The sequence below is a fragment of the Salmo salar genome, chromosome ssa09 (assembly GCF_905237065.1).
Source record: "Salmo salar chromosome ssa09, Ssal_v3.1, whole genome shotgun sequence".
NCBI lineage: Eukaryota > Metazoa > Chordata > Actinopteri > Salmoniformes > Salmonidae > Salmo > Salmo salar.
In genome coordinates, this window is record NC_059450.1 from 47,268,230 (window position 1) to 47,294,647 (window position 26,418).

General features: G+C 44.3%; 1 protein-coding gene across 1 annotated transcript; it reads left to right on the forward strand.

Annotated features, from left to right (window-relative positions):
- Positions 1-24,775, forward strand: LOC106611474 (RNA polymerase-associated protein RTF1 homolog). Its single transcript, XM_014211714.2, has 17 exons — positions 1-271; positions 1,392-1,535; positions 1,787-1,946; positions 2,781-2,979; positions 4,297-4,438; positions 4,543-4,654; positions 4,950-5,094; positions 5,442-5,619; positions 5,884-5,966; positions 6,657-6,744; positions 7,277-7,384; positions 11,101-11,178; positions 11,489-11,610; positions 12,500-12,557; positions 12,669-12,743; positions 16,711-16,933; positions 23,536-24,775. Exons 1-17 carry the CDS (start codon positions 188-190, stop codon positions 23,640-23,642), a joined length of 2,106 nt encoding a protein of 701 aa, XP_014067189.1. The 5' UTR covers positions 1-187; the 3' UTR covers positions 23,643-24,775.
- Positions 24,776-26,418: the final 1,643 nt, after the last annotated feature.

Sequence of the window (26,418 nt, forward strand, 5' to 3'; positions counted from 1 at the left end):
CACTAGTTTTTTGTTGTTGTTGTTGTTGCGCCGTTTGTCATTGAGGCGCATGCTCAGTGGTCCTCTAGCGCCTTTGTGTGGCTCAGGACCAGTTCAGGTCTTGCGGTGCTAAAAAAAACAAAAAACTACTTAGCTACCGCGGTTTCGCTCCTCTTCAGCGACACACGGCCCGGTAGCCGAGCTCATCATGGTGAATGTAAAGAAACGGAAAGGTCGAGTCGTTATCGACTCTGACTCCGAAGACAGCGCCAGTGATGATAATTTAGATCAGGTGAGGTTACACCTTGTCCGGTTTGAATTTTGTTTTGCGCTACTTAGCTCAAAGGAGGAGGGGGGGAGTTGACAACCGGACGAGAACAGTTTGGGTTAGCTAGCTAATGTTAGCATGCTGGCTGTGTCTTGAGTTTGGAGGAGGAAAACACCGCGCCGTAGGCCTGAAGTTTTATTGGCGTTATTTAAATCCTAGTATAATATCAGGTGGAAACATTAATCTAACTCGTTGTGATAATTTGGTTTTCAGATATTACATTATCCTGCACGACGTAATGGGCGCTGCTAAAGTTATATTTTTGGTGTTGACAAAACAGTTAGCTAGTTAGCTAGCTAGCTTAACCGTAAGCTAAAGTTAGCTTCGGAGGAATGTGTTGAAAGATAGCATGTCATGTTACTTACTTTACAGACAATGTTGTGTTATTAAAAATACGCCAATCGTAGATATTAACATCACGTAACTTGCCGCAGTGAAGTTGCTAACTAGCTAGTTATCTTTGATAGCTTGGTGTTAAACTTAATACTAGTCAGTTAGCAGCTAAGTTGACATAATGCTGGTGTTGGTAGTTAACAATTCGGCCTGTTGGTTAAAATAAACAAACATAGCTACAATTTAAAATTGACACACACTGCAACAGAGAGATTTATTACCTATTGATGTCTCATTTAGTTTACACCGCACCATATTGAAATACAATAAGTTAAGTTGCACAACTAATAAAATAAAAGATGACATAATAAAAGTGTGTGACTGATAAACTATGAATAATTTACTACTACGGTACTATAATGCTTTCTAACATGCAGCAACCACTGTAAAGATGCTGTAAAGGAGATTGTCAGTCAACTGAAATGTTACCTTTTACACATCAGCTGTCTCTCCTGAGCAAACCATGCAGCATTCATCCTGTAAAAATCTATTCATATTAACTATTGATCTGTTGTTACAGGATGTCAGTTCCTCCACTATTGTGCCTTTTTTGTATTCAGAAAATCTAATAATATCGTAACATAATATGTGCTCCTCAACTTTGGCCTCTGTTTCCCTAATCACTGTAAGTTCACTCACCCATGCTTTAAACGCACCTCTGTTTTGTCTCTCTCACCCTGTGGCCCCCCAGGAGCTCCTGTCTCTGGCCACCAAGAGGAAGAGAGTGGACTCAGATGACCAGCAGGACGACCAGCAGGATGACCAGCAGGACAACCAGCCAGTCAGCAAGCCTGCAGCCTCATCAGACTCAGAGACATCAGACAGTGATGATGAGGTATGTCACAGTAACGTCCTCTCTCCATATTGTTTGATCTTCTTAGGGCTGGTTTCCCGGACTAAGAAGCATGCCCAGTGTAGGGTCACCTTTGAAATAACTTCTTAATCCCAGACTAGGCTTAATCTGTGTACAGGAAATCAGCCCTTACAGTAGTGGCATGAAAGAGACACTGTATTAGTTAACATACTTTCTTACCGTCCTTGATGCTTCACATGATAATTTTCAGTTTTTGTGTTGTTTTCACGTAGTGGACCGCCGGTGGTCCTAAAGTCAAGAAGAAGGTCAAGCCAGGGAAACCGACGGCAACAGATAAGAAGAAAGAGGCAGCGAAGAAGAGGGTTCATAAAGCTGCATCGTCCGGGAGTTCTGGTGGAGACAGTTCTGCTGACAGCTCTGCCCCTGAGGAGGGTACGTTTAAGGAAAAAAAATGGTTGTAGCCCGATTCTACACACTTTCTTACGAAGTGTGAACTTGCATACTCCCTCTCATGGGTTTAATAGTGGAAACTCCCTCCAGCCAATGCTGGAGGGGGCGGCAGGTAGCCTAGTCGTTAGAGGGTTGGGCCAGTAACCGAAAGGTTGCTAGTTCGAATCCCAGAGCTGACAGGGTAAAAATCTGTCGTTCTGTCCCTGAACAAGGCAGTTAACCCACTGTTCCTAGGCCGTCATTGTAAATAAGAATTTGTTCTTAACTGACTTGCCTAGTTAAATAAAGGTTTAAAAATAAATAAATAAACATGCTTACAACAATCTAATGCTTTAACTTCCATGGTGTGGAGTGTGCAAGTCCACACTTCAGGAGGTAACCCAAGAGAGTGGTAGCTGTCAGTGGTTCCACTAACAACAGTAAGTTCTCTGAAGGTCTGGGCTCATTCTGGAATCCTCTGTCCTTGGCTCCTTCTCAAAACACATTGGAGAGGATGATCAGAGGGGAGGGACCTTCCATCTTCTCCTACAATATGGTTGAGAAGGAGGTGAGGAGATGGGATGCAAGGAATCATATAAAGATGAATTGAGACAGACCCCAAGAGTGGTTAATTGCTGTGACCAATAATTGATTTGAGACTCGTATCGAAAGGTGCATTAACACAGACAAAATATGTTGCTATAGAGACGGCACTGTATCGCCGTGGCCGTAGAGACGGCACTGTATCGTCGTATAGATGCAGTCTAAAAGAGGATCTCATTTATGCCGTCTCTCTCCACAACAACGCTAACGCCATGTAATGTTCTCCTCCACCAGGTGAGGTGTCTGACTCGGAGAGCAACAGCTCTGCCTCCAGCTCAGACTCCTCGTCGGAGGACGATGTGTTCAGGGACGGCTATGGAGAGGACCTGATGGGAGACGAGGAGGACAGGGCTCGGCTGGAGCAGATGACTGAGAAGGAGAGGGAGCAGGAGCTCTTCAACAGGATAGAGAAGAGGGAGGTGCTCAAGAGGAGGTGAGAATAGGACAAGCAGGAGAGGTGTTACCGTCTGTCTGGAGCCATAAGAGTACAGAACCAGGGGTGTGTTCACCAGGAGAGTTGTTACCGTCTGTCTGGAGCCATAAGAGTACAGAACCAGGGGTGTGTTCACCAGGAGAGTTGTTACCGTCTGTCTGGAGCCATAAGAGTACAGAACCAGGGGTGTGTTCACCAGGAGAGGTGTTACCGTCTGTCTGGAGCCATAAGAGTACAGAACCAGGGGTGTGTTCAGCTGGAGAGTTGTTACCGTCTGTCTGGAGCCATAAGAGTACAGAACCAGGGGTGTGTTCACCAGGAGAGTTGTTACTGTCTGTCTGGAGCCATAAGAGTACAGAACCAGGGGTGTGTTCACCAGGAGAGTTGTTACTGTCTGTCTGGAGCCATAAGAGTACAGAACCAGGGGTGTGTTCACCAGGAGAGTTGTTACTGTCTGTCTGGAGCCATAAGAGTACAGAACCAGGGGTGTGTTCACCAGGAGAGTTGTTACTGTCTGTCTGGAGCCATAAGAGTACAGAACCAGGGGTGTGTTCACCAGGAGAGGTGTTACCGTCTGTCTGGAGCCATAAGAGTACAGAACCAGGGGTGTGTTCACCAGGAGAGTTGTTACTGTCTGTCTGGAGCCATAAGAGTACAGAACCAGGGGTGTGTTCACCAGGAGAGGTGTTACCGTCTGTCTGGAGCCATAAGAGTACAGAACCAGGGGTGTGTTCAGCTGGAGAGTTGTTACCGTCTGTCTGGAGCCATAAGAGTACAGAACCAGGGGTGTGTTCACCAGGAGAGTTGTTACTGTCTGTCTGGAGCCATAAGAGTACAGAACCAGGGGTGTGTTCACCAGGAGAGTTGTTACTGTCTGTCTGGAGCCATAAGAGTACAGAACCAGGGGTGTGTTCACCAGGAGAGTTGTTACTGTCTGTCTGGAGCCATAAGAGTACAGAACCAGGGGTGTGTTCACCAGGAGAGTTGTTACTGTCTGTCTGGAGCCATAAGAGTACAGAACCAGGGGTGTGTTCACCAGGAGAGGTGTTACCGTCTGTCTGGAGCCATAAGAGTACAGAGGCTTGTGAACATTATTCTAGTTATTTTGTTCATATAAAGAATTTCCAAGACAATTTAATGAATAGCACTCCCAAGATACAGAGTTTTACATCCCTGTGGTTGTTATACTTGATCAGTTGACCAGTTGGAGATTTTGTTCATCTGTTTTTAGGTGATTTGAAATGAATATCCTGGGATTATTACTGTGCATCTCGTCATTGAACACCATTTGCCTGACACTGTCAATCTTTCTGACAGATTTGAAATTAAAAAGAAGCTGAAAACAGCGAAGAAGAAGGAGAAAGAGGAGAAGAAAAAGAAACACGAGGAAGAACAGAAGAAGCGGGAGAGATCATCCAGCAGTCATCATGAAGACAGAACTCATCAGGACCAGCAAGTGGTGAGTTCATATTTTAATCCCAAACCTTGTTTAGAAAACAAACAACACACCACTTTGTGTTCCATGGTCCTTACCTGGTACATTGTGACTGCGTTCTCCTGTAGGTTATGTCTCACAACAAGGAGAGGAGAACTAAACGGGATGAGAAGCTGGATAAAAAGTCTCAGGCCATGGAGGAACTGAAAGCAGAGAGAGAGAAGAAGAAAACCAGGACAGGTCTGTTGGCTGTGCAGTGTTTGTCCTCACATTTCCATTGTCATCAAGCTATACATGTAGTCAATAGATTGCATGTATGGACTGGGTCAACGGGTGGTAGTGAAACGAGGTGTTATTTATATTTCTCCAATAAGAAATGTTGGTTTTCCTTTGTAAAACATTTTGGTGAGTCTTCCTGTGTATTGACCTTTGATCTCTGTTGGTAGAACAGAAGACATGTTTGTGAAATGTACTTTTAAATAAAGTTTGACTTGTTTGCTAATTGACAAAAAAAAAAACATTTTTTTTGGGACAGCGGAGCTCCTGGCGAAACGGCAGCCCCTGAAAACCAGCGAGGTTTACTCGGACGATGAGGAGGAGGAAGAGGAGGAGGATGACGACAAATCATCCGTAAAGAGCGATCGCAGTTCACACTCTTCATCTTATTCCGAAGACGAAGAGTGAGTATCTTTTTGTCTATCCGCTGCAGATAATGATAGATAGATAATGATAGATAGATAATGATAGATAGATAGATAATGATAGACAGATAATGGTTTAATTGATAGTTCTACTATGTGTGTCAGCTGTAGATAGACAGATAATGGTTTAATTGATAGTGGTACTGTTGTTCAGTGTCAGGCAACGTTTTGATCATAGCTCTCTATATGACCGTTTGTTCCATTCGGTCTTGTAAGTTGTTTTTCTGAAGATAAGGAAACACTTTTTTATTATTTATTTTTTTACCAACAATTTATCACCTTTCTGCATGACCAACATTTCTGTTTCCTGTCTTGTGGCGTTCCAGGAAAGAGGATACGCCACCAAAGTCGCAACCCGTGTCACTACCAGACGAACTGAACCGTGTCCGTCTGTCCCGACACAAACTGGAGCGCTGGTGCCACATGCCGTTCTTCCAGAAGACTGTCAGCGGCTGCTTCGTACGGATAGGCATCGGGAACAGTAGTAGCAAACCGGTTTACAGGGTATAACGAGATGCATTTATTGGGACGGTTTCCTGTACCCAGATTAAGATCACAAATCAAAGTTTAATAGTGAATCTCCATTGAAAGTGACTAGGGCTTTATTCTGTGTCTGGGGGAAACCAGCCTGAGTCCATATTCCTATTTAACTTTGAAGATTGTTCCTTGGCAATGCTGCTGCAGACCTTTTTTTTTCTATATGTTTCATTTGAATTTTCAGTTAGCTATGTTCAATAATTAGTATTTCTTGTAATTCCCTGTGATAAGGTGGCTGAAATAGTTGACGTGGTAGAGACGGCTAAAGTGTACCAGTTGGGAACGACCCGGACGAACAAAGGACTACAATTAAGGTAAGACTACTCAGCTCTTACCTGCTACTACCCTTGGCTTCTCCTCCTGTCTGTTTCTCTACTCCTCCTGTCTGTTTCTCTACTCCTCCTGTCTGTTTCTCTACTCCTCCTGTCTGTTTCTCTACTCCTCCTGTCTGTTTCTCTACTCCTCCTGTCTGTTTCTCTACTCCTCCTGTCTGTTTCTCTACTCCTCCTGTCTGTTTCTCTACTCCTCCTGTCTGTTTCTCTACTCCTCCTGTCTGTTTCTCTACTCCTCCTGTCTGTTTCTCTACTCCTCCTGTCTGTTTCTCTACTCCTCCTGTCTGTTTCTCTACTCCTCCTGTCTGTTTCTTTACTCCTCCTGCCCGTTTCTCTCCTCCTGCCCGTTTCTCTACTCCTCCTGCCCGTTTCTCTACTCCTCCTACCTGTTTCTCTACTCCTCCTACCTGTTTCTTTACTCCTCCTGCCCGTTTCTCTCCTCCTGCCCGTTTCTCTACTCCTCCTGCCCGTTTCTCTACTCCTCCTGCCTGTTTCTCTACTCCTCCTGCCCGTTTCTCTACTCCTCCTGCCCGTTTCTCTACTCCTCCTGCCCGTTTCTCTACTCCTCCTGCCCGTTTCTCTACTCCTCCTGCCCGTTTCTCTCCTCCTCCTGCCCGTTTCTCTATGCCGACTAAATGTTTCTCTGTGCTCTGTCCCATATTTCTCCTCTAGGCATGGTGGTGACACCCGAGTCTTCAGACTGGAGTTTGTGTCCAATCAAGAGTTCACAGAAAATGAGTTCATGAAGTGGAAAGAGGCGGTGAGTTGACTGGAGGAGCGTGCTGATTGGATGGTTGACTTGAGGAAGTGGCAGGAGGAGAATGCTGATTGGATGGTTGACTTGAGGAAGTGCCAGTGGGAGCGTGCTGATTGGATGGTTGACTTGAGGAAGTGCCAGTGGGAGCGTGCTGATTGGATGGTTGACTTGAGGAAGTGCCAGTGGATGTGTGCTGATTGGATGAGGCATAGTTGCTTTAATTCCACCACCTGGTAGATGGCAAGATTTCAAACAACAGACCAGTTGAATAACGAGAGTGAATGTTGTGGATCTAAGGTGGTTGGATGGGTGGCTGGCTGGTTGGATGGATGGGTGGCTGGTTGGATGGATGGGTGGCTGGCTGGTTGGATGGGTGGCTGGCTGGTTGGCTGGCTGGTTGGATGGATGGATGGCTGGCTGGTTGGATGGCTGGTTGGCCTCACGGGTTATGCCATGTTATGTCAGGCCTGTTGTAGAGCAGTCTCTCTTGTGGAGTATTGAACGTGTTTGATATGTCTCTTCTCTCTGTCTACAGATGATCATAGCCAGTATGCAGGTTCCCACTCTAGATGAGATCAATAAGAAGGAACAGGCCATCAAAGAGGCTTGTAACTACAAATTCAACGACAAAGACATAGAGGACGTAAGTACATTTGACATTTTAGTCATTTATCAGACGCTCTTATCCAGAGCGACTTACAGTAGTGAATGCATACATTTCATGCATTTATTTTTTTATTTTTTTAATATATTTTTTTGTACTGGCCCCCAGTGGGAATCGAACCCACAACCCTGGCGTTGCACACACCATGCTGGCGTTGCAAACCCCATGCTCTACCAACTGAGCCACAGGGAAGACTAAGTACACTACATGACCAAAAGTATGTGGACACCTGCTCGTCCAACATCTCATTCCGAAAATCATGGGCATTAATATGGAGTTGGTTCCCCCTTTGCTGCTATAACAGCCTCCAGTCTTCTGGGAAGGCTTTCCACTAGATGATGGAACATTGCTGCGGGGACTTGCTTCCATTCAGCCACAAGAGCATTAGTGAGGTTGGAGACTGATGTTGGGGCGATTAGGCAAATTCATCCCAAAGGTGTTCGATAGGGTTGAGGTCAGGGCTCTGTGCAGGCCAGTCAAGTTCTTCCACACCGATGTCCACAAACCATTTCTGTATGGACCTCACTTTTTAAAATGGGGGCATTGTCATGCTGAAACAGGAAAGGGCCTTCCCTAAACTGTTGCCACAAAGTTTGAAGCACAGAATCGTCTAGAATGTCATTGTATGGTGTAGCGTTAAGGTTTCCCTTCACTGGAACTAAGGGGCCCGAACCATGAAAAACAGCCCCAGGCCATTATTCCTCCTCCACCAAACTTTACAGTTGGCACACTGCATTGGGGCGGGTAGCGTTCCCTGGCATCTGCCAAACCCAGATTAATCCGTTGGACTGCCAGATGGTGAAGCGTGGTTCATCACTCCAGAGAACGCGTTTTACTGCTCCAGAGTCTAATGACGGTGAGCTTTACACCACTCCAGCTGACGCTTGGCATTGCGCATGGTGATCTTAGGCTTGTGTGCGGCTGCTCGGCCATGGAAACCCATTTCATGAAGCTCCCGACGAACAGTTCTTATGCCGATGTTGCTTCCAGAGGCAGTTTGGGAACTCGGTAGTGAGTGTTGCAGCCGAGGACAGACACATGTTGATGTGCTTCAGCACTCTGCTTGTGTTCCTAGCTCCAACAGTGCAGTAGAATCTAACAATTCACAACAATACACACATCTAAAGTAAAAGAATGGAATTTAAGAAATATATAAATATTAGGACGAGCAATGTCAGTGGCATTGACTAAAATACAGTAGAATAGAATACAGTATATACATATGAGATGAGTAAAGCAGTATGTAAACATGATTAAAGTGACTAGTGTTCCATTATTAAAGTGATCAGTGTTCCATGTCTATGTATATAGGGCAGCAGCCTCTAAGGTGCAAGGTTAAGTAACCGGGTGGTAGACGGCTAGTGATGGCTATTTAACAGTCTGATGGCCTTGAGATAGATGGTTTTTTTTCAGTCTCTTGGTCCCAGAGTTGATGCACCTGTACTGACCTCACCTTCTGGATGTTAGCGGGGTGAACAGGCAGTGGCTCAGGTGGTTGATGTCCTTGATGATTTTTTTGGCCTTCCTGTGACATCGGGTGGTGTAGGTGTCTTAGAGGGCAGGCAGTGTGCCCCCAGTGATGCATTGGGCAGACCGCACCACCCTCTGGAGAGCCCTGAGGTTGTGAGCGGTGCAGTTGCCATACCAGGCGGTGATACAGCCCGACAGGATGCTCTCAATTGTGCATCTGTAGAAGTTTGTGAGGGTCTTAGGGGCCAAGCCACATTTCTTCATCCTCCTGAGGTTGAAGAGGCACAACACCACATTGTCTGTGTGGGTGAACCATTTCACCGAGGAACTTGAAGCTTTTCACCTTCTCTACTGCGGTCCCATCGATGTGGATAGGGAGGTGCTCCCTCTGCTGTCTCCTGAAGTCCACGATCAGCTCCTTCATTTTGTTGACGTTGAGGGAGAGGTTATTTTCCTGGCACCACTCCGCCAGGGCCCTCACCTCCTCCCTGTAGGCCGTCTCGTCATTGTTGGTAATCAGGCCTACCACTGTAGTGTCGTCTGCAAACTTGATGGTTGAGTTGGAGGCGTGCATGGCCACGCAGTCGTGGGTAAACGGGGAGTTCAGGAGAAGGCTGAGAACGCACGCTTGTGTGGCCCCAGTGTTGAGGGTCAACGTAATGGACGTGGTGTTTCCTACCTTCACCACCTGGGGGCGGCCCGTCAGGAAGTCCAGGACCCAGTTGCACAGGGCAGGGTTCAGACCCAGGGCCCCAAGCTTAATGATGAGCTAGGAGGGTACTATGGTGTTGAAGGCTGAGCTGTAGTCAATGAACAGCATTCTTACATAGGTATTCCTCTTGTCCAGATGGGTTAGGGCAGTGTGCAGTGCGATGGCAATTGCATCGTCTGTGGACCAATTGGGGCGGTAAGCAAATTGGAGTGGGTCTAGGGTGTCAGGTAGGGTGGAGGTGATATGGTCCTTGACTAGTCTCTCAAAGCACTTCATGATGACGGAAGTGAGTGCTACTGGGCGGTAGTCATTTAGTTCAGTTACTTTCGCTTTCTTGGGAACAGGAACAATGGTGGCCCTCTTGAAGCATGTGGGAACAGCAGACTGGGATAAGGATTGATTGAATATGTCCGTAAACACACCAGCCAGCTGGTCTGCACATGCTCTGAGGATGCGGCTAGGGATGCCGTCTGGGCCTGCAGCCTTGCGAGGGTTTAACACACTTAAATGTCTTCCTCACGTCGGCCACGGAGAACGAGAGCCCACAGTCTTTGAGAATCTGTGTAGCCTACCACTTTGCAGCTGAGCCTTTGTTGCTCCTAGACGTTTCCACTTCACAATAACAGCACTTACAGTTGACCAGGGCAGCTCTATCAGGGCAGAAATTTCACAAACTGACTTGTTGGAAAGGTGGCATCCTACGACGGTGCCGCGTTGAAAGTCACTGAGCTTTTTTAGTAAGGGCCATTTTACTGCCAATGTTTGTCTCTGGAGATTGCATGGCTGTGTGCTCGCCCGTCCGTTGCTGACAGGTGTGGCTGAAATGTCCCAAATCTGTTCATTTCAAGGGGTGTCCACATACTTTTGGTGATGTAGTGTATCTGAGTGCGTCCCAAGTGACACCCTTATTCCCTATGTAGTGTACTATCTGTTTCTCATCTGTACAGGCTTATTTTCCTGCCATACCTATTTAGCGAAGTATTAATTATGCTGTATACTAGGCTTGGGCGAAATACCATTCATATAAGGGGTATTTCGAAAAATAGCGACGGTATGATTTTCAATACTGGTAAATTATTTATTTATTTATATATATATATTTTATTTTTAAATATAAAAACGCTGACTCCTGGGGCTGAGTGCTACACCAGTGCTTATAGTTAAAGTTATAAGAAATCCTAAGAATAAATATAACTTTGTGTCAAATACATTCTATCCAGCTCAGGGCTCCAGCTATGATCAAACTTGTTGGTTACAGCAGAGACATTCTGTCCCCTCCTGGATCGAGATCCATGTTGTCTAAATTGTTTGTGGGCAAAAAAAAAAAGAAGGTATTTACAATTTTTTTTGTGGGGGGGAATAGTGCCCCTTGTGTGCACTTCCGGTAATACCATATACTCTGGTATGGTACAGAAACGACACGATGGAATAACAATCTGGAGACTACCCAACCCTGGTGTATAATGTTGAATTTCAACCCAGATCTGATTGTTGTTTATTTGTTGATTCACAGATCGTAAAAGAGAAAGACAGATTCAGAAAGGCACCTTCCAACTACGCCATGAAGAAAACATCACTACTCAAAGATAAGGTACATTAGAGAAACGCTTCTTAACCCAGAAAGTTGTTTTTTCATTAGCTGTGTGTACCGTGTACTTGTTTATACTTGTGTATGCTACTGCTGTGTGTACACTTCTGCGTGTACTGCTGTGTACTTGTTTATACTGTGTGTACTACTGTGTGTGCTGCTGTGTGTACTGCTGTGTACTTGTTTATACTTGTGTACTGCTATTTACTACTGTGTGTACTGTTGTGTGTACTGCAATGTACTATGTGTGGTCCTCCTCTGAGGAGCCCCCACTGATATATATACACGTTATAATGTGTGTTCTCACCTCCAGGCCATGGCTGAGGAGAGTGGAGAAGGAGACCGAGCCAAAGAGATCCAGGACCAGCTGAATGAGTTGGAGGAGAGGGCCGAGCATCTGGACAGACAGAGGACCAAAAACATCTCTGCCATCAGGTGAGACAATCGCCTGTCTTCCCGTCGCCACCTGTCTTCCCACCAGTTGGTGTTGTTATAACGTTGTTCTTTACCTGATGCGTAGTTTGCTGATCAGGAAAATTCTGTTCTGTAGTATGAAGTAGGTGATTGAATGTTTTTCAACTTTTTTTTTTTTTTTTTTTTAACGTTTGAGTCATTTAGCAGACGCTCTTATCCAGAGCGACTTGCAGTAGTGAGTGCATACATTTTTATACTTTTTCCCCCATACAGGTCCACCGTGGGAAACAAACCCACAACACTGACGTCTTTAGGATTAATTTCAAAAGACAAAAAAAAAATACAGATTTGTTTTTTGTCTTTAGGATTAATTTCAAAAGACAAAAAAAAAATACAGATTTGTTTTTTTGGAGGGGGGGTCCAGTCACTCAAGTAGCCCATGTCGACAAACATTTTTTAGATTGGTAAGTTAGTCGGGCGGGCTAGCGATCTAAACTTAGATATATTGTCAAATTACCGACCGTGGGCCCCCATTTTAATTTTGTTAGTCACTCTCACTCAGCTATTATATGAAAAAATCATTTCTCTCCGCCCCATGGCAAAATGTGTAGAATTGCATGAAATTAAATTAATTATAACATATTTTTTTTTAAATCTTCTCCATCCTATGGCAAAATGTATAGAATTGCAGGATATTCAAAAATTTAGATTTGGGCCCCCCAAAAGGCTAGTGTGTGGGTATAGATGTGGGTACGCAAACCTCTGCAAGCCCCCTCCAATTGATGAGTTCAGATCAAAGTTGCCCATACCTGCGCTACCAACTGTTGCTCTCGCTCTCACCCTCTCTATATCTCTTTTTGCATCTCTCTGTCTATATAAACCTCTCTGCCTGTCCATCTGTTTTCTCCAGCTATATCAACCAGAGAAATCGGAGCTGGAACATTGTGGAGTCTGAGAAAGCCCTAGTGGTAAGTATCCGTACTACAGATGTAGTATCTTAATTTGATCACTGTTACGCAGCAGGAAATTCAAATGAGCCTTGTGATTCACTGAACTAGCAGTTCTCTTTCTGTCATTAGGCTGAGGGACAGAATGCCAAGATGCAGATGGACCCTTTCACTAGACGGCAGTGCAAACCCACCATGGTGTCTAACGTAAGTCTCAGATCCTCTCTCTCTCAATTCAACTCGAAGGGCTTTATTGGCATGGGGAAACATATGTTTACATTGCCAAAGCAAGTGAAATGGATAATAAACAAAAGTGAAATGAAAAATGAACAGTAAACATTACACTCACAAAAGTTACAAAAGAATAGACATTTTCAAATGTTATATAATTGTCTCTGTACTGTTTTGTAACGATGTGCAAATAGTTAAAGTACGAAAGGGAAAGTAAATAAACATAAATATGGGTTGTATTTTACAATGGTGTTTGTTCTTCACTGGTTGTCCTTTTCTTGTGGCAACAGGTCACAAATCTTGCTGCTGTGATGGAACACTGTGGTATTTCACCCAGTAGATATGGGAGTTATCAAAATTTGATTTGTTTTCTAATTCTTTGTGGATCTGTGTAATCTGAGGGAAATATGTGTCTCTAATATGGTCATACATTTGGCAGGAGGTTAGGAAGTGCAGCTCAGTTTCCACCTCCATTTTGTGAGCAACGTGCACATAGCCTGTCTTCTCTTGAGACCCAGGTCTGCCTACGGCGGCCTTTCTCAATAGCAAGGCTATGCTCACTGAGTCTGTACATAGTCAAAGCTTTCCTTCAGTTTGGGGCAGTCACAGTGGTCAGGTATTCTGCCACTGTGTACCCTCTGTTTAGGGCCAAATAGTGTTCCAGTTTGCTCTGTTTTTGGTAAATTCTTTCTAAATGTCAAGTCATTATATTTTGGTTTTCTAATGATTGGGTCTACTTGTGTTTCTGTCCTGGGGCTCTGTGGGGTCTGTTTGTGAACAGGTCCAGCTTGCTTATCGGACTCTTCTCCAGGTTAATCTCTCTGTAGGTGATGGCTTTGTTATGGAAGGTTTGGGAATCGCTTCCTTTTAGGTGGTTGTAGAATTTAGTGGGTGTCAGCCTAATTTTGCTCTGCATGCATTATTTGGTGTTTTATGTTGTACGCAGAGGATATTTTTGCAGAATTTTGCATGCAGAGTCTCAACTTCCTGTTTGTCCCTTTTTGCGAATTCTTGGTTGGTGAGCTGACCCCAGACCTCACAACGATAAAGGGCAATGGGTTCTAAACTCAGCAAAAAATGAAACGTCCCTTTTTCAGGACCCTGTCTTTCAAAGATAATTTGTAAAAATCCAAATAACTTCACAGATCTTCACTGTAAAGGGTTTAAATACTGTTTCCCCATGCTTGTTCAATGAACCATAAACAATTAATGAACATGCACCTGTGGAACAGTCGTTAAGACCTAACAGCTTACAGACGGTAGGCAATTAAGGTCACAGTTATGAAAACTTAGGACACTAAAGAGGCCTTTCTACTGACTCAAAAACACCAAAAGAAAGAATCCCAGGGTCCCTGCTCATCTGCGTGAATGTGCCTTAGGCATGCTGCAAGGAGCCATGAGGACTGCAGATGTAGCAAGGGCAATAAATGGCAATGTCTGTACTCTGAGACACCTAAGACAGCGCTACAGGGAGACAGGACGGAAAGCTGATCCTCCTCGCAGTGGCAGACCCCATGTAACAACACCTGCACAGGATCGGTACATCCGAACATCACACCTGCGGGACAGGTACAAGATGGCAACAACAACTGCCCGAGTTACACCAGGAACGCACAATCCCTCCATTAGTGCTCAGACTGTCCGCAATAGGCTGAGAGAGGCTGGACTGAGGGCTTGTAGGCCTGTTGTAAGGCAGGTCCTCACCAGACATCACCGGCAACAACGTCGCCTATGGGCACAAACCCACCGTCGCTGGACCAGACAGGACTGGCAAAAAGTGCTCTTCACTGACGAGTCTCACCAGGGGTGTTGGTCGGATTCGCGTTTATCATCGAAGAAATTAGCGTTACACCGAGGCCTGTACTCTGGAGCGCGATCGATTTGGTGGAGGGTCCGTCATGGTCTGGGGCGGTGTGTCACAGCATCATCGGACTGAGCTTGTTGTCATTGCAGGCAATCTCAACGCTGTGCATTACAGGGAAGACATCCTCCTCCCTCATGTGGTACCCTTCCTGCAGCCCCATCCTGACATGACCCTCCAGCATGACAATGCCACCAGCCATACTGCTCGTTCTGTGCGTGATTTCCTGCAAGACAGGAATGTCAGTGTTCTGGCATGGCCAGCGAAGAGCCCGGATCTCAATCCCATTATTGAGCACGTCTGGGACCTTTTGGATCGGAAGGTGAGGGCTAGGGCCATTTCCCCCCCCCCCCCCCCAGAAATGTCCGGGAACTTGTAGGTGCCTTGGTGGAGTGGGGTAACATCACACAGCAAGAACTGGCAAATCTGGTGCATTCCATGAGGAGGAGATGCACTGCAGTACTCAATGCAGCTGGTGGCCACACCAGATACTGACTTACTTTTGATTTTGACCTCCCCTTTGTTCAGGGACACATTATTCCATTTCTGTCAGTCACACGTCTGTGGAGCTTGTTCAGTTTATGTCTGTTGTTGAATCATGTTATGTTCATATTCAATATTGACACATGTTAAGTTTGCTGAAAATAAACGCAGTTGACAGTGAGAGGACGTTTCTTTTTTTGCTAAGTTTAAAACTGTATATTTTTTTCCCAAATCCGAATTGGTATGTCAAATTTTATGTTCCTTTTGATTGCATAGAAAGCCCTTATTGCCTTCTCTCAGATCGTTCACAGCTTTGGAAGTTACCTGTGGTGCTGATGTTTAGGCCGAGGTATGTGTAGTTTTTTTTTGTGTGCTCTAGGGCAACGGTGTCTAGATGTAATTTGTATTTGTGGTCCTGCCAACTGGACCTTTTTTGGAACATTATTTTTGTCTTACTGAGATTTACTGTCAGGGACCCAGGTCTGACAGAATCTGTGCAGAAGATCTAGGTGCTGCTGTAGGCCCTCCTTGGTTGGGGACAGAAGCACCAGTTTGTCAAACTGTAGACATTTGACTTCAGTTTATATACAGAACAAAAAATATAAATGCAACTTGTAAAGTGTTGGTTTCAGGAGCTGAAGAAAAATATTTCAGAAATGTTCCATACGCACAAAAAGCTTATTTCTCTACAATTTTGGGCACAAATTTCTTTACATCCCTGTTAGTGAGCATTTCCCCTTTGCCAAGATAATCCATCGACCTGACAGGTGTGGCATATCAAGAATCTGATTTAAACAGCATGACCATTACACAGGTGCACCTTGTGCTGGGGACAATAAAAGGACACTCTAAAATGTGCAGTTTTGTCACACAACTCAATCCCACAGATGTCTCAAGTTTTGAGGGAGCGTGCAATTGGCATGCTGACTGCAGGAATGTCCACCAGAGCTGTTGCCAGAGAATGGAATGTTGAAAATAAAAACATTGCACCTTGCAGGTAGAAAATATCCTGATTTAAAAAATAAAAAAATAAAAAAATATCCTATAAATCACATCGGCTACACATGGCCTATTAACTTGGGTTCCGCCCAATGCTTTTTTAAATTATTTTTATTTAACCTTTATTTGACCCTTTTTAATTAGGGAAGTCGGTTAAAAACAAATTCTTATTTACATTGACGGCCAAACCCGGACGACTCTGGGCCAATTGTGTGTAGCCCTATGGGCCGATTGTGATACAGCCTGGAATCGAATCAGGGTCTGTAGTGACGCCTCTAGCACTGAGATGCAGTGCCTTAGACCGCTGCACCACTCGTGAGCTTAAAGCATCAGCCAAGCTCCATGTATATAGTTCATTTATTTAACACATAGGGTGTGTCTATATATAGAAAAATACACGTTTAAAAACGAAGGAGGGGGGTAGCCAACCTCATCAGTAAGGGCTACAAAGTGTATCTTCAGAGCCAGGGTGAGGGTTTGCATGGTTTGAGTGCTGAGATAAAGTATCCTGGAGCAACTTTTAAGGGTTTTCTACACCTATAAAATTCGGAATAACTTGCCTGTCTGCAGTATTGACATTTTGTGTTTGTGTTCCCACAGGCCAGAGACCCTTCAGTCCATGCAGCTATCCTCCAACACCTCAATGAGAAGTACGGAGAAGGGTCAGGCAAAGAGATGGACTTGGAGTTTGAGATGGGCAGGGGAGCGGGACAGGCTGCTCTGAAAGTCATCGACCCTACTAAGAACACCAGCGATCTATCAGAGGACCTCTTTAAAGTTCATGACTTTGACGTCAAGATAGACCTACAGGTTCCCAATGCAGGTGAGACGGACAGTTTCAAATGTGTATGTAACATGCACAAAGTGGTGGGTTCGATCCTTACCTCCAGGCAGGTAGTTCAATGTGCAGTAATGATACCGATTGACATGGCACGTGTATGTATCTCTCTCCAGGGTGAAGTTTCCCCTAGGTACAGATCGGGGATTCCCCTGGGTGCGGGTCGGGGATTCCCCTGGGTGCGGGTCGGGGATTCCCCTGGGTGCGGGTCGGGGATTCCCCTGGGTGCGGGTCGGGGCGTCCCCTGGGTGCGGGTCGGGGTTTCCGTTAGACATGGCTCATGTATGTAAATGTGGCGCCGGCATCATTTTAATTGACCGGACATTGGAGAAATATACCAGACCAGAATGCATTGGGTGCGTAACCTGATTAGGGACGTCCACCCACTGTGCTCAGAATGACAGAAATCACATTGAGAGGCCTAGGCTACATAAAAATGTAAAATAAACATTTTTTTAAAAAGCAGTTAAGCAGATCAGAACGTTTATCTTAAAATGTTTATAAATAATTATTTATTCATGTTATAAGCACAATGTGCACAAGGTAGGCTACGCTTCAATGTTAGTTCCATAACTCAATTAGCGGGAAAATACCATTGTTAAAAACGCATTCAATGATATATATATATATATACTGCTCAAAAAAATAAAGGGAACACTTGAACAACACAATGTAACTCCAAGTCAATCACACTTCTGCGAAATCAAACTGTCCACTTAGGAAGAAACACTGATTGACAATAAATTTCACATGCTGTTGTGCAACAGGTGGAAATTATAGGCAATTAGCAAGACACCCCCAATAAAGGAGTGGTTCTGCAGGTGGTGACCACAGATCACTTCTCAGTTCCTATGCTTCCTGGTTGATGTTTTGGTCACTTTTGAATGCTGGCGGTGCTTTCGCTCTAGTGGTAGCATGAGACGGAGTCTACAACCCACACAAGTGGCTCAGGTAGTGCAGCTCATCCAGGATGGCACATCAATGCGAGCTGTGGCAAGAAGGTTTGCTGTGTCTGTCAGCGTAGTGTCCAGAGCATGGAGGCGCTACCAGGAGACAGGCCAGTACATCAGGAGACGTGGAGGAGGCTGTAGGAGGGCAACAACCCAGGAGCAGGACCGCTACCTCCGCCTTTGTGCAAGGAGGAGCAGGAGGAGCACTGCCAGAGCCCTGCAAAATGACCTCCAGCAGGCCACAATGTTTCTGACCGCTTGAGCAGACACATGACTCCATGAGGGTGGTATGAGGGCCCGACATCCACAGGTGGGGGTTGTGCTTATAGGCCAACACCGTACAGGACGTTTGGCATTTGCCAGAGAACACCAAGATTGGCAAATTCGCCACTGGCGCCCTGTGCTCTTCACAGATGAAAGCGGGTTCACACTGAGCACATGTGACAGACGTGACAGAGTCTGGAGACGCCGTGGAGAACGTTCTGCTGCCTGCAACATCCTCCAGCATGACCGGTTTGGCGGTGGGTCAGTCATGGTGTGGGGTGGCATTTCTTTGGGGGGCCGCACAGCCCTCCATGTGCTCGCCAGAGATAGCCTGACTGCCATTAGGTACAGAGATCCTCAGACCCCTTGTGAGACCATATGCTGGTGCGGTTGGCCCTGGGTTCCTCCTAATGCAAGACAATGCTAGACCTCATGTGGCTGGAGTGTGTCAGCAGTTCCTGCAAGAGGAAGGCATTGATGCTATTGACTGGCCCGCCCATTCCCCAGACCTGAATCCAATTGAGCACATCTGGGACATCATGTCTCGCTCCATCCACCAACGCCACGTTGCACCACAGACTGTCCAGGAGTTGGCGGATGCTTTAGTCCAGGTCTGGGAGGAGATCCCTCAGGAGACCATCCGCCACCTCATCAGGAGCATGCCCAGGCTTTGTAGGGAGGTCATACAGGCACGTGGAGGCCACACACACTACTGAGCCTCATTTTGACTTGTTTTAAGGACATTACATCAAAGTTGGATCAGCCTGTAGTGTGGTTTTCCACTTTAATTTTGAGTGTGACTCCAAATCCAGACCTCCATGGGTTGATTAATTGGATTTCCATTGATTATTTTTGTGTGATTTTGTTGTCAGCACATTCAACTATGTAAAGAAAAAAGTATTTAATAAGATTATTTCATTCATTCAGATCTAGGATGTTATTTTAGTGTTCCCTTTATTTTTTTGAGCAGTGTATATGTATATATATAAATAAAGGTTCAATTTTATAATATATAAAAAATTTAACCTTTATTTATTTAGGCAAGTCAGTTCAGAACAAATTCTTATTTAAAATGACGGCCTACACCGGCCAAACCCGGAAGGCGCTGGGCCAATTGTGCGCTGCCCTATGGGACTCCTTATCACAGCCGGTTGTGAGACCGCCTGGATGTGTGAGTCTTTATAAAATAACTGCCTCCATGTTTCTATGGTCAGAGTCTGGCTCCTTTTTGAAACAAGGTGAAAACATGACTCACAATGTAGCAAAATGTTCAGATTTCAAACTAGTAAGTATTTGTTTTGAAAATGCATACTGCCTCCAACTCATTGCATAGTGGTGTGTGACGCGTTGAGGAAGCCTGCCTTCCGTTTCTTTCAGTATAGGCGAATGGGAAGTGAGCTTCAAATACCTATTTTTAATCGTGGCCATCAAAACGTTTTTTTTTAACACGCGATCAGATTTAGAATTGTTGCAGTTGACTTTTGGCTAGTTAATATTCGAGAAATGTACTGGTTAATTACTGGAATAATTCATAGATTTGATTAATTTGGTTATCGTATCCAAATAAATCGAAGAGGGCACCATTTTAAGGGTTGGATATAGAGAGAAACCCTTGAATTAATTGTATCTGTAGTTATTAATGACATAATTCTCTCACATTTTCTCTTTCAATGAATAAGATCATGTCAACATCAGCTTTCACAACCCTGAAACTAACCAGGAATAGATATGAAGTCCACCAATTAGCATCGGATATGGACAGTGCTGGGACAGCATTAATTATTGGTTTGTAAATTAGACCTGCAGTCTTAACATACTCAATAGGCTTGGGTGGTATAACTTTATATACCTTATTCCGGGGTATTTGGAAAAAGCCACAGGTGTTTCAATAATGTCAAAACTATTTATTAGAAGTTTTTTTTTATACATTTGAATATTTGTAGCTGCTTTTTATGTTAATACCTGCAGTCAACTTGTTCCATACTTTAGGAGACAAAGTAGATTCTTCATTTCAACTGTCACATTTTTACATTATGAACTTTACTGTAGTTCCCCAGAACAGTTGAGTCAGTCACATGATGAATCTTACCGTAGTTCCCCAGAACAGTTGAGCCAGTCGCGTGTTTGTATGTAAATAACACAGCGGGAGCTGTAATTAGTTTGTTAGTTTTCGCTCGTTAGCATTTAGCTAACAGCGTCTATGTGATTTTGCTGTTAGTTTGTGCTAATTTTCTTCAAATTCTGGTAAGAGGCCAAATGGGCTTTTCTTGGGATTTTAGCATGCCGGTAATACTGTAAATCCCGGGATGAGAGAAGGACGGTATGAAGATATGATAATCTGGATACCGCTCAAGCCTAATACTCACTATTTTCCACCACTTTACACACAGCGCCACTTTCAGAGGAAATTAAAAATGCAATAAGTAAATTACTTGTATGTCGGTGTTGCCTGCCCAGTTAGATTCTGTTTGTGTGGGAAAAGGTTTGTTGTCCAAGTCTCTATTGTCAGTAATGCTGAGGCCAGCAGACCGAAGTAGCTCACAGCCGAAGGAGCTAAACCCACTTATTTTTCTCTCAGTCCAGGAAAGTAAAGTCTTACAGCTTTTCCCTGCAGTGAATTCTTCCTCTGATCCCGGCCCGGGATGGATTGTGATCTCAGTCAATTAGTCTTGAATGAGCAACCAGTTCGTTCATTTTTGTTCAAACTGGCGTGGCCACACACCGCAAATAAACTTTATCTACCTGTCTGGTTAACAAGTCCTGTAATTATAGGGATACTCACAGAGGGCGGGGCTGATAAGGCAGGGTGTCACGAAACCACCCCGTTGATTCTGAGAATTCAGCACAGTTATGTCCATTGAGATAAATTTCAGATTTTTTTTTCATAAAGGTATACACAGTATGTTTCTGCTGTACAGAACACGGTTCAACAGTCCCTAGGATGAAATACATAACCTGTAGGTTCTAAACATGCCTTGAGTAAAATACATATACTTCATGTTACAGCAAATGCACATTATACCCCTTTTTGTTTTTTAAGACATTTTAAATATCACAGTATGCTTCCAAGTTATACCAACATATCATCAAATGTATTTATATAGCCCTTCTTACATCAGCTGATATCTCAAAGTGCTGTACAGAAACTCAGCCTAAAACCCCAAACAGCAAGCAATGCAGGTGTAGAAGCACGGTGGCTAGGAAAAACTCCCTAGAAAGGCCAAAACCTAGAGAGGAACCAGGCTATGAGGGGTGGCCAGTCCTCTTCTGGCTGTGTCGGGTGGAGATTATAACAGAACATGGCCAAGATGTTCAAATGTTCATAACTGACCAGCAGGGTCAAATAATAATAATCATAGTAGTTGTCGAGGGTGCAACAAGTCAGCAACTCAAGAGTAAATGTCAGTTGGCTTTTTCATAGCCGATCTTTGAGAGTATCTCTACCGCTCCTGCTGTCTCTAGAGAGTTGAAAACAGCCGGTCTGGGACAGGTAGCACGTCCGGTGAACAGGTCAGGGTTCCATAGCCGCAGGCAGAACAGTTGAAACTGGAGCAGCAGCACGGCCAGGTGGACTGGGGACAGCAAGGAGTCACCATGCCAGTTAGTCCTGAGGCATGGTCCTAGGGCTCAGGTCCTCCGAGAGAGAGAAAGAATTAGAGAGAGCATATTTAAATTCACACAGGACACCGGATAAGACAAGAGAAATACTCCAGATGTGACAGACTGACCCTAGCCCCCCGACACATAAACTACTGCAGCATAAATACTGGAGGCTGAGACAGGAGACACTGTGGCCCCTTCCGATGAAACCCCCGGACAGGGCCAAACAGGCAGGATCTAACCCCACCCACTTTGCCAAAGCACAGCCCCCACACCACTGGAGGGATAACTTCAACCACCAACCAATGTCATGAGTCCTTCAGTTTCATACATTGTTCAGAAACGTGTTTAAATATCACTGCCGCAATTGTTATTTTTCCTTCTTCTTATAAGGATTATCAGAGCCTAACCCCCCCCTTCTTGGAATCCACATCTATGGTACCCGGAAGTCTAGTTGGTAGTCCTGGGTAACACATTAGGACCGTAAAGATGGCCTGCTGATCTGCAGAAAGTGTCTGTTCTTTGTCTCTCTGACACTCAGTCGTAAACGGGGGAAAGGGAGAGGGGTGTCTTGTAAGCTACACCCCCCCCCCCTTTCACCTGAGTTGTTGCGTGCCGGCGAGCATTTGTTCCTTTGTCATTCATAGCTTTAGGAAGCGCTGTCAATAACAGAACACTTACTCTGGCCTGGAATGCAGTACATAGGGGGGAAATCTGTTCTCCACTGTTCGTAACTGAGGGGCATTTGTCAACAACAAAATTACATCTTTGCCTGGAGGGTGTGTGACCTCACTCGTGGGCTCTCGTTAGAACATTGGGCAATGATTGGGCTTATAAAAGCATGTTTCACTCCAGCAGCAACGAACAACAAGCTGTTTGACCTGTAGCAGCAGCTCTCACACTGTCTGCCAGAAGTCTCTGTCGTCCTCATCCATAACCCGTGTCTCCTCCGCTGATTACCCAGCATGCCTGTAGCAGCAGCTCTCCTACTGTCTGCCAGAAGTCTCTGTCGTCCTCATCCACAGCCCATGTCTCCTCCGCTGATTACCCAGCATGCCTGTAGCAGCAGCTCTCTCACTGTCTGCCAGAAGTCTCTGTCGTCCTCATCCACAGCCCATGTCTCCTCCGCTGATTACCCAGCATGCCTGTAGCAGCAGCTCTCCTACTGTCTGCCAGAAGTCTCTGTCGTCCTCATCCACAGCCCATGTCTCCTCCGCTGATTACCCAGCATGCCTGTAGCAGCAGCTCTCCTACTGTCTGCCAGAAGTCTCTGTCGTCCTCATCCACAGCCCATGTCTCCTCCGCTGATTACCCAGCATGCCTGTAGCAGCAGCAGCTCTCACGGTCTGCCAGAAGTCTCTGTATCTGTATGCTGTGCTCATGTAATAAATAGCATGCTTAACGAATATACACGTGCGCCAATAAATGATGCTAAATAAACCTATAGATCGATAAGAATGACAGGTCAAATGGATTTACATCAATTCATAGGCTAAAAATACTTATTTCGCAATGTTTTTAATTCTTCTTCTCTCGGACAATTGGCCGATGGCAATTTTTTTATTTATCTGCTTTTTTTTATTGGCCAAACGCCGGCTATTACCAGTTAATGGATCGGCATCCCCTCCCCGAGTCCTAACCTTAACCATCTGTGAGGGAAACGCTAAACTCACTCAAGGTCAGCGTCTAGGGGCACCTACACCGGTAACAACAGATGTGTGTCAGACTAATGTTGTTTATAACAACTAATGTTGTTCCTCTGGTGTGTTTCAGAAGCCAAGTCTCTGTCAGTGAGCGCCAACACCCTGGCAGTGAAGGACGGTGCTCCACGTAGGTCTCTCAACCTGGAGGACTACAAGAAGAGGAGGGGCTTGATCTAAAGAACTACAGGAAGTAGATGAGGGGCTTGATCTAAAGAACTACAGGAAGAAGATGAGGGGCTTGAAACGAATGATCAAATGGCCTAAAACCTCAGTCAGTCAACCTCCTGCATGTTGGTTGGCCATTCGCCCCAGGGCACCTGTGTGTGTGTGTGTGTGTGTGTGTGTGTGTGTGTGTGTGTGTGTGTGTGTGTGTGTGTGTGTGTGTGTGTGTGTGTGTGTGTGTGTGTGTGTGTGTGTGTGTGTGTGTGTGTGAGAGAGAGCTGTGTGTGTTTAAGGGAAGAGAGTGGGTGTGTCTGTGTGTGAGAGAGAGGTGTGTGTGTGTTTAAGGGAAGAGAGTGAGTGTGAGAGAGATGTGACTGTATGCTTGAGTGTGTTTGAGAGAGGCTGTCCACCTTAAAACAATAGGAAATATTAATTAAGACAAGACAGATTTTTTTTCTCTCTAAGGTTCTCTCTTAGAAGACAGTTGTCCACCTTTTTTTTTTTCTCTCATTATTATGTGGTAAAAATCGTACTTGGAATTGTGTTATTTTTCTTTTGTAATTTCTAAGTTTTTATAAATAAATCTTAACGTTGGTTCTCCCTCATACGGATCTGAAGTTCACTCTTTTGGTGTCCAGTTCTTTTGCAAGGACATAGTGGTTGTGGATTCTTACCTTGACCAACACTGTCTTGTAAGATATAGAATGACATGATTTGAGGTTATTGGGACTGTCAACATTTTATTAGGGTACAATCTTGATTTTTTTCCCTGTCATAAGACACAGACTGTATTCTCTTCGTACATGATTTAGGTTTTCCCCTGACCTAAGAGTTGAGGGTTTCCCCTGACCTGTCCTCCTCCTCTCAGACAGCAGGGCTGGCTCGTTATCTGCCTGGCTACTGGACAGCACTTTGTAAAGTCTACAAAAAAAATAAATTTGATTTAAAAATGAATTTACATGGATCACAGAGAATTGTTTATTTTCTTTTTAATATCTTTATTTTTTTTGGTACCCTTATCTCTCTTTTCCAGAGCAGATTCTAAGTGTTATCGATTGTGTCCTTAGTCAGTTCCTGTATTGATGTGGCATGCCATGTAAATAATACCAATTTGCAGTGCGGCAGAATAAAGAGGCACTGTTTCGTAACATCTGTGTTCTCTTTGTGTTTTGTATTTCTCTCCCCATTACCAGTGGTTGAGATACCTTTTGTGTGTTGGAACTATCCACATGAGTGATTCTTTTATTTTTTTTTTTGTAATTTTTTTTTTTGGTGGTCTTTTAAAAAAATTTTTAACAATATCTCTCATTATTCACAAAACGTTCTGTCAAGTTTAGTTTTATTTATTTTGTGCATGTTGTAGGGTCTCCCAAATTACTGCAGTCAAGCCATCCACGCTTCAGTCCCCTCCTGAATTTGGGTGCACGAATACACAACACCTTACAATATCACATGTTTTCTGGAAACTAAAACAAAGGTACTCATGCATGGATAGGGACATCACTAGTTACCACAGTCACAAAGTCATAAACCCTGCCTATTTATACAATTTATCTTTTTTTTTTTTTTTAAACACACTGCTAATCTTAAATTAAGACCAAAAAACGTTTTATTTTTTATTTTCCTATATTTTTACGATATAGCCATTTTGACTTTGTGGCTGTGCTATCTAATGGAAAGCCACAGATGGAGAAAGTGGCTACAAATAATTTCAAGAAAACAGTTTGAAGCACAGTCTTTCACAATGTAACATATTGCACACCAAGGAAGAAATCTTTTTTTTTCATTTAACACATTTCTTTGAAATCACGGGTAGAGTGAGGTTCCAGTAGCTTTACGAGGGGGGCTGTTTTAAAAAAATATATATTTAACTAGGTAAGTCAGTTAAGAACAAATTCTTATTTACAATGACGGCCTACCCCAGCCAAACCCGGACAACGCTGGGCCAATTGTGCACCACCCTATGGGACTCCCAACCACGGCCCGGATGTGATAGCCAGGATTCGAACCAGGGACTGTAGTGATGCCTCTTGCACTGAGATGGGGAGCCCTATTTGTTTAGCAAATCTTAAATTGTGAAAGGAAGATGTGTTAACAGTCATGACAGACGATTGTTTTTATTAAAGGGGCAGTGAAGTCAAATTAGATTTTTATATATATATATACTTCCACACAATTGAAAGTTTGAAATGACACAAAATTGTGAAAATTATGATAATTACATTTACATTTGAGTCATTTAGCAGACGCTCTTATCCAGAGCGACTTACAGTAGTGATTGCATACATTTCATTTAATTACATGCATTTTTTTAATTATATTTAAAAAATATATATATATTATTGTGTAACAAATGTTTTGAAGAAAAAAAAATCTGGAATTTCAGTTGGGATGTAGTTTTTACCCACCGCGATCACACAGCGATCTGATTGTAACTGACCAATGATCGTTCAATTTCTACTTGAATAATATCATCCTAAACTGCTGCTGGCCCCACCCAGTCATATTGACGTTTCATTTCTCATTGTTGGCAGCGTTCACTGCAGAGTTAGGCTACCAAAGACTAAAACATTTCTGGAGTTACTTCCTACTTTAAAGCAATGTTCAGTAGTTGGCTGCAAGGAAGCAAATGTTTCTTTTGAACTGTCTTCCATCGGAACAATCACTTCATTTCATTAGGCTTCGATTTTTTTATATATAATCCAGTGCCATATAAATTCAGAACCTTTGCATAGGCTACACAGTACACTTTGCATCAGACTGCATGGCAAATCAGGCTGAGGTCTTGTGT